Source organism: Marmota flaviventris, chromosome 1 (assembly GCF_047511675.1).
Source record: "Marmota flaviventris isolate mMarFla1 chromosome 1, mMarFla1.hap1, whole genome shotgun sequence".
Classification (NCBI taxonomy): Eukaryota; Metazoa; Chordata; class Mammalia; order Rodentia; family Sciuridae; genus Marmota; species Marmota flaviventris.
The window spans coordinates 196,508,881-196,522,784 of NC_092498.1; the positions used below are offsets into that span (position 1 = coordinate 196,508,881).

The following is a 13,904-nucleotide window of genomic DNA, read 5'->3' on the forward strand; positions in this document are numbered from 1 at the left end:
GAGGAGAGTATAGTCCTCTCTGAACAGGCCAGTGTGCTTTCCTATTGGCCCCCTCACACATCCTTTTCTGTGCAGGTCAGGTCACTCTTTGAGGTGATCATTGTGCTGACTTTAAACACATTTGCACTCTATATCTGGTGGACTCTGAGGGCAGGCAAGGGCTTAGAGGATGTGATCCCCACACTGCAGTTGACACTAGAAGCCTTTCTGTGAGAACTAAAAATTCACTGGTTGAGCAGAATTATATAGATCATCATCCTGGCCCCTGGGAGTGTGGAGAGTGCAGTGATAAGAACAGACCCAGCTGAGGGAAGGGGATGTAGGGACATGGACTGGGGGGTTCTGAACAGCTCATGGGATGGAGGAGCCCTCTCCAAGGCAATGGTCTTAGCCTAGGACCTGCATTGTAAGTCCCCAGAGTTAACACAAAAAAAGTTATACCACTGTGGAGACTAGGGCAGTTCAGACTCACTACTCAGAAGGAAAACACCCACCCTTGGAAAAATCCACAGCCATCAAGATGAGATAACATGTTTATTATGTCCATTCTACCCCTCATTCATGAGACCACAGTTCCCTAGGATTTACATGGGGGCCTGGTGACGCACACTGGCTTTGTCTGGCCCAGCTAGAGGGGGCCTGGTGGTAAGGACCAACACCCACCCACTCCTGTACTGTGTCATCAGTGTTCACAGTTTCCAAATTAGTTGAAGTGCCTCGATTCGTCCCCACCACCAGTGATGAATGTCCCACGTGGATTTGCTTCCCTAGAGTCACTATCTGGGTAGTGCCTTGAGCCAGGGACTCAGTTCCCAGGGTATTCGAAGACAGCAGCAGCTCCCATCCCAGTGCCAACGCACATGGACACCACTCCATACGCCCTGGGAGAGGGAACTAGGTTGGCTGGGCACAGGCACTCTGGGCAGAGGCCCAAACCCCTGACCACGGTCCTCGTGAACAGAGAATACAAAACCAGAAGACCAGATCTGTGGGAAATTAGTCCCCTGACTGCCCACCTAGGCAATCAGTGGCAGATACCCTCTGTAGGCCAGGTATCCCTTTCAAGGCTGACCCTCAGGGACAATAGAGATCATGTCCCTATATGCCCAGTTCAAAGTGCACATCTGTGCATATTGACCTCCCCAAGCTTTCACCCTTCGATGCCCCAGCTCAGCATCCCCCATGACACCCCACATCACCCCAAGGGGAACAGCCTCACCTCTTCCCACGGCGCTTCAGCTCATTCAGCAGCGTGATGACCTGTCGTGCCCCAGTGCAGCCCAGGGGATGGCCCAGGGCCACCGCTCCTCCCAGAGGGTTCACCTTCTCAGGGGGGATTCCTAGCTTCTCCACACAGTAGACAGCCTGGAAGGAGCCAGAGCAGCGCCTGGACACGCTGGCCCCCTCCCCTGCATGGCTTGTCCACTGGCTCCCACTGGTGCCCAGGGCCCAGGCAATGGGGAAACTAAGACTCACCTGGCTTGCAAAGGCCTCATTGATCTCAAAGATGTCCACGTCATTCACTGTCAGTCCTGCAGGTGAGGTTCAGATCTGAGCTGACAGAGGCCCATGGGCAGGCTTCCAGGTCTTCCCAGACCCCACCTATTCACAGGCCCACAATTGCCTAGTGTGCTGTCACATCAGACAGGTGAGTCAGCCTCAGCTATGGGTCACGACGGCCTTGGGTATGGAGTGCCAGCCTGCCCCATCTTTACTCTGCAGCACCCGCAGTTCTACCCCCATTACTCACCCCCAGCCCCAGCAGCAGGCCATGAGGGGACCCAGGTCTAGGGTCTGAAGGAGCCACCTGACCTGCTTTCTCCAAGGCTGCAGGGATGGCATATGCAGGTCCAATGCCCATGACATCAGGTGGGACTCCAACCACTGCATAGGACCTCAGGACCCCGAGGATGGGGAGGCCCAACTCTTCTGCCTTCGACCTCCGGGCCAAGAGGATGGCAGCTGCTCCATCGCTCACCTGGCTAGAGTTTCCTAGGGAGAAAGAGTTGGGGTGAGGAGGGATCAGGGCAGAGCAGAGGAGAACCAGCCCACTGTGGCAGACATGCAACGTTAGCCTACTAAATCTGGGGACATGTCTGGTCCTACGGGACATTTGAGAGACTGGCTGGAGGTCCTGAGGAAATGCTGCCCTAGGGAGAGGAGGATGCCTGGGGCCATCCAGAGTCTTCTTAGCTATCAACCCAGGCTGCCACCAGGGGTTGCCAAGGGACCTGGTCTGCCCCAGACTCCAGAGCAGAAAAGCCAGCCTGGTGACAGTCCCTGGAGGCAGCCCTACTCCAGCATCCTGGCCTGTACTCACCAGCCGTGGTGGAGCCGCCATCCTTGAAAGCTGGCTTCAGTTTGGCTAGGCCCTCCATGGTGGTGTTGGGGCGGATTCCCTCATCCTGGGACACAGTGATGCTCCTCTTGGTGCCCTTGTCATCGTGGATGGTGGTGGTTACAGGCACAATCTCAGCACGGAAACAGCCCTTGCTCTGGGCTCTTGCTGCCCTGCCAGCAGCAGACAGCCAGGCTCAGGCTCCCCTGGAGCTCCCTTCCTCCTGTCCCCACTCTGGCCCATTGTGGCAGACATGCAACCTCAGCCTGCTAAATTCAGAGACATGTCTGGTCCTAGGGGACATCGGAGAGATCAGCTGGAAGTCCTGAGGAAACCTGCCCTGTGGAGGGGTAGCCTTTCTGGGGACATCCAGAGCCTCCTTTGCTATCAACCCCAGCTGTCCACATCCTGGCCGATTCCAAACTCAGTAGGGAGAAGGGAGCTTGCAGGTGATGTTTGCTTTTTAGAGCCCTTTGCCCCAAACTGAGCCTGTCAGTTGCCTCTGCTAGTCTGAGGCTGGAGCCCCAGGAACATTTGTGATGGCTTCTGCTAGTTTTCTGGGGTTAGTCAACATCTGAATTTCACCCCTTCCTGAGATTCCTCAAATCTAAAATGACACATCCTAATTTCTGATGTCTTTTCCAATTCAAACAGAATTGAACCCTGGGGTATTTTAGGGTTACCCTTACAGCGTATGTAAACTACAACACCTAGGGGCATTTCATTAGTAGGAACCAGCGCTTCTAGCAAAACCCACAAGGCAACTTGACCCAAGAGGCTAACAGTCCCTGCCTTGGAGAAGCTCACTCCCTGTCTTTGCTGTCCTTCCTTAGTCTGGCCAGGATTGTCCAAACCTGTTGGCTGTTGCCCCAGAGGCCTGAGCCCCTGTATTTCTGTGACATCGGCCCTAGCCCTGTCTCAGGATGCTTCCCCAGACCCAGGCCTGCTCCAGAAGCTAACACAGCAGGTCCACAGCATAGTTGACCCTACACTCTAGGTCCCTGAGAAGCCTCTGGCTACCACATTCAGTTCTGAGCAGCAGGTAAAGACGAATCCTCCTCCTCATTATGCCCCAAAGAACCAAGGAGGAATTGAGGCCTAGGTAGGGAGAAGGTACTCCACATGGACAGTCAGCAGGAGAACAGGGAAGAGCCACCAGCTCAGAATGGCACTGCCCCCTTTCCATTCCCCAGCTGGGAGGCAGGAGGCTTGTAAACCCCTAGTACATAGCTGTACTCTTGGGACACATCCACCTCAGACCTCAGACCACCTAGGATGGCCTCACAACCTCACCGTCCAGTCCTTTCAAGGTTCTACCCCAAGCAGCACTCACTTCTGCTGGGAGGCCAGTGCAAAGGTATCCTGCTTCTCTCGTGAAATGCCAAACTTCTCAGCCACGTTCTCTGAGGTTATCCTAGGACAAAAGTAGTACCCAGCTGGGCATAAGGCTGGCAGCATGGGGACCAGGGCCATTCATGCCACAGAGTCAGTACTGAGGAATCAGGCAGTGGCACTCCACCCCCAGCATTGGAATGGGGCAGACAGGGAGTCGCCAATGCTGGCCAAAAGCTCAGAGTTCATACACCAAAGACACCTCCTCACAAAAGAGGGAGGGGAGCCTGCATTGGCAGCAGAGCAGAAGAGAGTATGTTCCCTGGGTGAGCTGCCTCAGCACAGAGGAGAGGGGAAGGAAGGTATATTGGGGATACTAACTGCCACACTTTGCCAGCTTCCCCTATGCTTCAAAGACAGTGCTTTCATGTGGGGTGATTAGGATGCCCACGTCACCTCTGGAAAGGCCAAACCTTGGCTTTCTGCTCACCATGGCTGGGCCTGTCCTTGTCCTGGGAGCCCAGATCCATGGTTAGGCTTTGCAGTCTGAGCTTCTGTTCTTCACACTATCTTTGGAGATATGGTGTGTGGACTAGGCTAAGACACAGCCCTCTCCAGCCTCAACATGCGTGGGAGTCAGGCCTCCCTGTCCACAGCCTCTGGAGATGGACAGACCTTGGTGGCACTGGCTGCTGACCAAGCTACTGGCCTGATGCAGCATACTTCATAGGTTGCATCTGACAGGCCCCAAGGTCCCTCATCGGCATGGTCAGGGATGAAAAACTCCCCACTTGCAACACTAGGCTCCCATAGTATGGAGAGATACTGCTATCTGCCTTCTTATGACTAAACACCTCAGAGGGGTCATGACAGGGTGGACTATTTTTGGAAATTTGGGTTCAGAGGAGATTTGGGGACCTCAGGAACAAGAAGCAAAAACAGCATCATGTGTCATGCTCAGAGTCCCTAAAGAGTAGATGCCACACACAGGAAGCAGGCCAAGCCTTGGCATCGCCAGTCATAGATGAGAAAATTCCTCAGCCTTCATATATACACGCTCAAATAGGACTTCAGGCAGGGGCAAAAGATACTCTGCAGGAACCAGATAAGATTCCCAGACTCTGCTGCTGACATATGTCCCACTCGTGTGGCCAGTGGCTGCTCCTGGAGAGACAGAGCTGAAGGGGCACAGGTACACAGAGCTATGGACGGGCACTCACCCCATGGGGATCAAGCAGTCTCTGGCCTTCTCATTCTCCAGCAAGCGTGAAGTGATATTTCCAGGGTTCCCTCTGTCAGCCAGGGACATGGACTCCACCCTGAGGAGAAGGAGGAGGGAGCTGAGCCCTAATAGAAACACACCCAAGGATACAGGACATGTGGCAAGTGTTGGGAAATAGCCTGGGAGTCCTCGGGAAGTGCGGTGCCCTGTCCTGTCCGGGAGGCACAGACAAGTGAGGCACAGCTGGGGCTAGGGGGCTGCTGAGCCCTGACTCTACCTGCACCCCAGGACAGAGCACTGCAGAGTCCACTCTCCAAGGGGCAGGGGCATGCTTCCCTATACATCTGCTGAACCAGCCAATTGGTATTCCCACAGAAAGCTTTGAAATAGACCTGACAGTCCAGAAAACTTATGCAGTAAATGCAGGCCCTGCCCTTGGGGACCATAATTTAGATGAAAAAGAGATAAATATCTTTAGTCAGGGCAAAGATCACATCTAAGAGCAACCTGACTTGCATGATAGGAAGTATGAGAGGAAAGCTAGGTGGCTTCTAAAAGTACTGTGAGGAGGGAAGCAGAAGGCTTCAAGACTCACAGTAAATGACCTTGACAGAGTGCTGGGGTGCTCACAACACTAGTTTCCAATATTTTTCAGGCATGAACGCTCTATAGCATTAGCTACAGGTACACATCGCCATGGTGTTAGTGATATTCATTGTTCCATTTAATCCTCTTAAAATCCTTGACAGACCTGAGGTAGGTATCCCCTTTTATAAATGATAACACTGAGGTCCTGAGTGCATTGTCACCCAACCTGGATCCCACGTTAGGCATTCTGGCTCCGGAGTTCACTCCCAAGCCCGATGCCAAGGCTCAAATCATCAGTCTCCTAGTACCACAGTCCATACCCTGATTGGGAATAGAAGCTCCCTTAGGAACTCATGAAGACCACACTACTTCTCCTCAAGTTACCCCCTTCCCCAGCCCCTGTTCTACCTTAGTAAGAAAGGGACACCAGAAACATCAAAGGGCAGGCTGGGCTGTAGCTCTTGCCCTGCTAAAGTCCCTGATTGTGGTGTTGGCTCTATTCCAACTGGGACATAGGTTAGGACAACCCAGTACAGCTCAACATGAACCTGGATAGAGGCCAGAAATGCTTCCTGTCAATAAACACAGAAAGAAGCAGAAGCATGTCACAACCCAGGTTGATCACCTCCTGAGCCTGCAAAGGGCTCCTTCAGCCAGTCTTAAACAGCATCAGAAACTCCCATCCCCTGGCCCAAACCTGAAGGCACTGAAAAGAAAAAAAAAAAATCTGGAGCTACATTTCCTGCAAGAAAAGATGGAGTCATAGTTTGGGTGTTGGAGTCAGTGATTAATGTCTAATGGAGACATTAGATATCAGATTATGTTCCTCGGAGGCCAGTAGGGAGCCAGTGGTTTCCACCTGGATACCTAGGTAATTCAGAGGATGGACACCTGAGAAAATGAACAAACAGTCATAGAGGAAGGACTGCTCTGGTTTTAGAGAACTAAAACTTCCATTTCTCTCTCAGTTTAATCAAAAATCAGTAAGAGCTGGAGAAGAAAGTCTAGTGGCTATATTTTCCCATTATGCTACCCACATTTTCCAGCCTGACAGATTTCCAAGAGAGAAAGCTTAGAGGCCACCTTCCCTCCCCTGCTAGTATTCACATGTGAGCTTTTTCTGAGCAGCCAGAATTGGGGGCCACTCCTAGGCTGCATCTAGAGGGACCCACACCAAGCCAGCTGCCTAAAGGAACCAGGGAATGATTCTCAAATCATGGCCTCAAAGAACTGAGTAGAGGGAAATTAGTTTGATTGTCACCATTGGTTAAGGAGCTCTGGCAGAAAGAAATTCTTACCCACAGGCCATGCCAATGTCATAAGACCCATTTCTGATGCCACCTGCAACAAAAGCATTTCATAACCATCCTTGACCAAGGTCTGTCTGTCCGAGGAGCAGCAGAGCCCCTGTCCCATCTGTTCTCCCTCTAGGTGCCACACAGCCCAGCCCCAGAGACAAAGACCCAGGGGTGTCCTGGAGGTGTGGGGCAGTGGCAAGGGGAGCTCCTGCACTCTTTTTGTGCTCAGAGTCCTCTCAGATGCTTATTGCTGGCTCAAGAGACAGCAACATCACTGACACTAACCCTCAGGGGAAGGAATAAGTCCAGGCTCTGGCCAAGAGCACAACCCAGTCCCAACTTACCAGCTATGTTGGCTACTGCCTGCAGCCCTGATGAGCACTGTCTGTTGACCGTGGACAGAGGCACAGTCTCTGGGATGCCACTAAACAGAAGGTGAGAGGCACAATCAGTCAATCCCCCTGCCCTGCTAGGCTCCCATGGATAGCAGGCCTGTGCTCCTGGGCCATGTGACTGCTCCCATCAAAGGGTGCAAAGATCTGGAACAACCTGGTAGTCCAATGCCCATGCCAGACCAGATCCATGGGACAGGGATGGGCAGACCTTATCTCTAGAGGTGCACACTCCCTAGGACCCTATAAGCACATGTTCTTCCATCTTATAATTCTCCTCAAGCTGAGGTGGGGAAGCCTGATCGGGCCATAGAGGCCCTTCTTTTTCTCCTTCTGGTGACTGGACAAAGACAACTAGACCTCTCTGCTTCCCTCAGAGAACAGAGCAGTGGGCTTGTTGCTGTGACAGGTCACCAGAGTAAAAGTCAAGTCTCAAATATATGCCAGCACCCATCCCCACCCTCCCTAGCCTTACTAATAATCACGAGGTTGGTCCTTCACATTCCATTCTCTCCCCATGGGCCACTTCTCACCTGGATGAAGAGCTCTGCAGGGAACCACTGTTCTAATAGTCCTTGCTCTAGGGCTCTCATTCTCTCACACTGGGCTCAGCTTGGGACTTAAGAGAACTGGTCTTCCCAGTGGAACCTGCCTAGGCCTTCAGTAACTGCGGACAGTTCCAGGCCCTCCTCATACATATCTAGAACCTTATGAAGTGAATGCCTTTGATGGTGCTGGGGTGCAGCCAAGCTTGGGAAGCCCTAAGCTAGTGACCAGGCCAGACTCTGCAAAGGGCAGATAGCTCCCTAGGCCTGTGCAATCTAGACCAGCCACCTTAATCCCATAATACCAGTTGCACCAATTCCATCAAGTTTTCCCAAAATTCCTCCTGAGCACAGTGCTCCACCAGTTTCATGCTGAGGAGCTACAGTACTGTGCCTTAGAGAAGGCCCAACCAACACACAGAGAATGTATCCTAGTGGAGATTAATAGCAGGGTCAGTGCCACAGGCACACTGCACACTGCACACTCTGCACTGCAGGGAAGCACAGGCTACTACTGGAGAGGAAGATTTCTTACTGCAAACCTGAGAGCTTGGGGAAGCCATGTGCAAGTGGTGAGACTGTGTTTGGGGCAGGATTTAGCTAGGGCAGAGAGAGCAGGTAAGGGTAGCACTCCATGAGGACAGGAGGAGGCACACAGTTAAATTGAAAGAAGAAAAGTCACATGAGTGACCAGCTGGGAGATGAGGCTGGGGGCTGTCCTGGAGACAGGGAGTGGTAGACCCCTGAACTGCAGGTTCAGCAGTCTGAGCTTCTGTCAGTTCCTAGAGGTTGGGTTTCCTTTGCTGCTCTCTCACTGGCTAATGTACCTATTATTTCGATTCCATGTAGCTCAAAGGACAAAGACAATTGGGTCTGAGGCTACATGTGGGCCCATCTGGGAGAGCAAATGGTGAAGGACCAGATGATCAGAGCTCCGCCAAGGATTTCCCCTACCCCAGAGTCCTCCCCATCTTCAGGCCTCTGCTAATGGGATGGGCCTGGAATTTCTACTTACTCAACTTAGCAAAGGAAGCTAAGTCACAGTTCAAGGTTTTCATGGGTCATTTACCTGACAAGAGGAGTAGAGTCCAAACTTCCAAAAGTAAGCAAGACGTTGTTTTTGAATACAAACCAGGCCACAGAAAACCTTTGCCCCAGCCCCACAGACCTGCATGTCTTGGCTCTGGTCTGGATAACACACCCTTTCCCACTCCTAAAGCTGGGGAAAGGTTGGGTCCGAAGAGCAGGATCCCAAGCACTGTGGTTGCCTCGACCGACATCTTTTGACATCTGATGTCCATCCTGATCTCTACTACAATGAGGTGAATTTTCAGGGGCCAGATCCCACTCAAGAATCACAATGACCACGCCAGAGGTAGAAGTAAAATAACTTACCTCAGAAACTGGGCAATCCGGGCCATGATGGCCCCAGCTCCAGGCTGAAGCACATTTCCTGTGGGAGAGAAAAAAGAAAAACTTTATTCAATGCTAGATGGTGTCCTGGGAATTAAGGGGCTGCTGTGAACCTGAAAGAAGACATTCAAGATCTTTCTTCAGGAATATCAATCATTAACTGGCTCACTTGAGGCTCTGGAATTTCAACATATGGAGTAAGGGGAGCCAGACAAACAACAGTTTGTCCAGTTCATATATGAGCCCCAATGTTGGAGGGTCCCAAGCTCACATGCTCATGCACCTTCCTCTTCCAAAATCAGCAAAGGCTGGGCAGTTATCCTTCTTTTCCACATAACATGAAAGACATGAGGGAAAGAGGGACACAGTGCAAAGCTTGAAGGCCAACAGCACTGGCAGTCAGGCAAGTGAAATATTCTGAATATGCACACTTTCCCCAAGTCATCCTGCTCCAAGAACTGCTGTCACTGTAAAGAGGAGTGGCTTAAGTGAAGAACTCATTGGATGAAATGGTGTTATATACTATGTTGCTATAGTTCAAGGGAAGAGGTGTAGGGGTGGAAAACAGTGTTGAATCACAGCTCAAGGCCCTATGTTCAATCCTGTGTTGCAAATCTTCCACCAACCCCCATCCCCAGTGTCTCCATCTGCAAATAAGGTACTGAACTTGATGAGTGTTGGCATTCTCTCATCTCTGCTCTGGAATAGATACGATCCAGGGCACAGAGAACCTTGGCTTCAGGTCTCCGGAGTGCTCTGGAACCCTTAGTTGCTAGAATTTCTGCACTTGGGACACCTACTTTCCTTATACTTATTCGTCAAAATACATGAGGAGCAGCAAAATGTCTGCGATTGGGGGATGTATTGGCTCACAGGAGGAGATCACATTGAAGTCAGTGGACTCCACAGTTCCCTTCAGTGACAACTCGGGAACTGGAAGCGGGGACTGGAGGCGGGACCGGAGGCGTGGAAGCAGAATTTTGGAGGGAGGAGAAGACCGGGAAGCACCCTGTGCCGGGCCTGGGTGGTGCACTCACCCACGGAGATGTCCCCCAACTGCTCAGGCCTAAGCTTTACGTCCTGGAGAACTGCAGTCAAGACGGCCGACAGAAGCTCATCTGGGGTGGTGTCCTACAGCGGGATGCACAGCTGCGGTGAATCTGGCTTGTGATACCCACCGCGGCCAGAGAAAGCACTGCAGCACGCGTGTCTGCAGCCCGGAGGCTACTGAGTTTATGAACGGACCCTAGCCCCCACCGTCTCACCCCAGGCACCATTCCCCGGGGGGCCTCACCTTAAAGCCGCCGCGGCCCGCTTTGCCAATGGCAGTGCGCCGTCCGTGCACCACCACCACGTCCGCAGCCGAGGCTTGAGGGAAGCTACTGAAGCACGGTGCAGCCTGCAGCGCCGGGTGCGACTTAGGTCGGCCATTGAGGTGGCCCAGAACAACCTGCAGCCTCAACATTACGCCGCTGAGACAGTGCGACTAGTCTTGAGCCTCGCCCACAGAGTAGGAAATAAAGACTGCCCCCCGCGCAGGCGCGGACCCGCCCCTCAGCCTTTAAAAGCCTGTATACTGCCGACAGCCTGCCTGACGGATTTGATAGGCCCTCCCAAGGTTCCGCCCAACCTGCTTCAGCCAACCAGAAAGAGGGTTTTCTGAGGACAAGCTCGCCTCCCACTGGCCCTCCAAAGCCGCGCCCACAGGCACCACGGGGAACGTCTTTCTCTCAAAGTCCCGCCTACTACCTCAGGGCCAGTCAGGATGCGGACAATTGTGAAGCTCCGCCCATAAATGCTCTGGAAATATTTCCACCTTTGGCAGATTTTTTTGCAACCCAAACGGAGGCCTGTCCCCAACACCCTGCACATTTCTTGAAATCAACTGGGCTTCAACAGAGCCCTTCCCCCAAATCCCTGCCGACTGCCGGCTGTCAGTCAGAAGATGGGACCACCTGGAACCCCATCTGTGGCTTCTTGCTTTGGTTAGAGCTGGTAGTGAATTTCTGTTCCCCCATCCTAGTTAGTCCGCTTTGCTCTGCTCTGGATCCCAGCACCCAAGCTTGAGGACCTGAATACTTCTGAAAACTAGACCTATTCCAAAGGACTCTGGCTTTTCCAGAAAGTCTTTCCAGAAAAGAAGACAGTTTGGGATTCCTGGCCAACACAGAAAAATGGTTTTATGAAGGTGGTGACGTATGACAAGCTGTCTGGACAGAGGACATCCCACACTCATGTCAGTTTTACATCTGTTTGGGATGATTCAATTGGTGCCTATCCTCTCCTTCAGAAGGGTCCACACCAAGGATCCTATGTCCCTGGAACCTTGGTGTGCTTGACACTAGGTGATCAATAAATACCTGATGAACTAGTGAGTAAACCAGGGCTCCTCCAGTCTGGACTATGTCTTAAATTCTAAAGAGCAAGGTCAGGTGTTCCCCTACTGCCAGGTCTTTATCCGAGACCTGGGAGAGTTGTACTACTTTTGCTCTAGATACCAAAGGACCAGGGCACCCTGTGAATCCCTACTCTGGAGGTGAAAGGAGCTGGCTCATTGAGTGGGTTCCAAAGGGTTTGGCAGGGTCTTCCAGACAGCTGGGCCCCTCCTTGTGGGCTCAGGCCTCAACAGGGCAGAACCAGGAGTACCAGCCTCAAATCCAGCTGCTCAGGAGCCTGCTGCCCATCACCAGGTTGGGTGGTCCCAGGTACTGGGTCCTGGCCCTGCCAGTAGGTGGGAGCTGCTATTCTAGGATCTGAGGACCTGGTTCCAGCCACACATCTTCTGATATGTGGAGATCACCTGTGTCCTGACATCTTCCTTAGGATTATCTGTTGTTATAAAGCTATTGATCTATTTTAGGAAAGTATATTGTTTTTTCATTGTTGGTTCTAGAAAAATTGAAAAGTATATTTTTAAAAAACATCTATAATCCTAATCCAGAAACAAACTAGTGACATTTCAGCATGCTCAGACATTATCAGTGCCTGCAGCTTTCCCTGCAGTGGTCCATGTGATGTGTTACCTCAGACTGGCTACTGGGCCACCTAGCTTCTGGGGAGCTCCCCAGCCTTGCCCCTATGCCCTCAGGGACACCTGGGTGGTCTCTGGGTATGCAGAGTAGCCCTGAGGTATGACTTTGCTTTCCAGCATCCCCTGAGCAGCAGAGCCACAGTGTGACCCTGACATTACCCCCACGATCTGACCAGTGCTTCCCAGGAGACAGTCCTGGCTCTGCTTGCATAGGGAAAATTCATAGAGACAGAAAGTTGAGTGGTGATTGGCAGGGGCTGGGGGAAGGAGGAATGAGGAGCTATTGTTCCATCAATATAGTTTGAGATTTACAGGATGAAAAGACTTCTGGAGACTGTTAAAAAATGTGAATATGCTTAACACTAATGAACTGTACATTTTAAAATGGTTAAGGTGGTAAATTTATGCATATTTTGCTACAACAATAAAAAATATATTCTTGAGTTAAATGGAAAAATTTGGGTATTAAGGGATGCAAAAGTATGACAGATTTTGCTAAACATGATGATAGCATAGTCAGAGACCAACTGGCCTGTCAAAGTATACTGGTCTAAAATGACCCTGTGACTTGAGGATTTGAAATACCTAGCAAATTAGGAGAGAAAAATTTAAAAGGTTATATAAAGTAAATGTGACCATATATTATTAGTTGCTAAATCAGAGATCATTTCGTCTCTATTTTTGTGTGGTTTAATCATAAAAAGAACTGTTTCATCCAGGGGTGGTGGCACATGCCTGAAATCTCAGTAACTCTGGAGGCTGAGGCAGGAGGATCGTAAGTTTGAGGTCGACCTCAGCAAGTTAGCAAGGCTCTAAGCAATTTAGTGAGACTTTGTCTCAAATTAAAAACAATTAAAAAGCCTGAGGATGTGACTTAGTGGTAAAGTGCCTCTGGGTTAATCCCCAATACAAGGAAAGAAAAAAGAAATGTTTTAAATTGAAAATCACATAGTCCATTTAAACAAATATCTCTCTTGCTAATTTTTCCCTGAAGTAGTTAGACTAAAATCATTAATTAGGAATGAAAGATATAGAAAACAATCTTTTCCTACCTGGTGGTGAAATGGAGGGGAAGTTTGAAAATATCTTCTGAGACATCTGAATATCTCACTATGGCAATTGTTTTTTCATTCATAAATTTAAAAGCTTGCAAAAAGTGTCCCCCAAATACATTTTTTAAGTCAAATATTTTCCTCCAACTTTTTAGCTTAGACTCTCAGAAGTGAGAACTTGGAGCCAGAAGGACCAGATCCCCTGACCCTGGGCTCCTCAACAATCACTCTGGGACCCTTGCATGTAGCCAAGGAGAATTTTGCTCCTCAGCTGGCCCCAGATCCAGGAATGGACTTCTTTCTCACCAAAGCAGGAACAGCCCATTTGGGCCTGTGGTGGATGGAGAAATTTGAGTGGTGGGATTGGGACTTGGTAAACAGTGGCAGCTGAAGAATGCCTGTTCAGACCAGGTAAGAGTGGACTCCCAATTTCCCAAGGTGCACTTAGAGTCATTAAGCACAGCACAGCCAGGGCCCCTAGGCTGTGTGTGTGGTAGGAGAAGCGGGATCTCACTATCAGTTCAGCAGAATGGCCAGCTGCTGTTTGCTGGATGATGCAGAATAAATGCTGTAAACCCCCCCCCCCCCAGGACTTTTGTTTTGGGGGCAATCACTATTTCCTCTGGAGTATACTATGAAAACACCTTCAACATTATTTATAATACAAACAATCTCTGAAAGAAGGAGAGAAGA

The 13,904-nt window shown here is 50.8% G+C and overlaps 1 protein-coding gene across 5 annotated transcripts; it reads right to left on the bottom strand.

Annotated features, from left to right (window-relative positions):
* Nucleotides 1-515: 515 nt before the first annotated feature.
* Nucleotides 516-10,660, bottom strand: LOC114090234 (3-ketoacyl-CoA thiolase, peroxisomal). Of its 5 annotated transcripts, XM_027932341.2 has the most exons (12): nucleotides 10,423-10,657; nucleotides 10,166-10,259; nucleotides 9,111-9,168; nucleotides 7,123-7,202; nucleotides 6,779-6,821; nucleotides 4,891-4,989; nucleotides 3,672-3,752; nucleotides 2,321-2,511; nucleotides 1,813-1,992; nucleotides 1,477-1,532; nucleotides 1,220-1,365; nucleotides 516-881 (listed from the first exon to the last, which is right to left on the bottom strand). In XM_027932341.2, the coding sequence occupies exons 1-12, from the start codon at nucleotides 10,591-10,593 to the stop codon at nucleotides 806-808; spliced, it is 1,275 nt and encodes a 424-aa protein (XP_027788142.2). In that variant the 5' UTR covers nucleotides 10,594-10,657; the 3' UTR covers nucleotides 516-805. The 5 variants fall into 5 exon arrangements, 4 of the variants coding, with proteins under 4 accessions (XP_027788142.2, XP_071455891.1, XP_027788144.2 ...); XM_071599790.1 differs by lacking the exon at nucleotides 3,672-3,752 and having other exon boundaries at nucleotides 10,423-10,658; XM_027932343.2 differs by lacking the exon at nucleotides 10,166-10,259 and having other exon boundaries at nucleotides 10,423-10,479.
* Between the last annotated feature and the right edge of the window lie 3,244 nt (nucleotides 10,661-13,904).

Bases quoted from the DNA above. Each gene is read 5' to 3' on its own strand.
- LOC114090234 (XM_027932341.2), bottom strand. From the start codon at position 10,593: ATGTTGAGGCTGCAGGTTGTTCTGGGCCACCTCAATGGCCGACCTAAG. The intron at 6,822-7,122 runs GTAAGTTGGGAC...CTTTTGTTGCAG, and splicing joins GGCAGTAGCCAACATAGCTG to GTGGCATCAGAAATGGGTCT. The intron at 2,512-3,671 runs GTGAGTGCTGCT...TGCTGCTGGCAG, and splicing joins GCACTGGCCTCCCAGCAGAA to GGCAGCAAGAGCCCAGAGCA.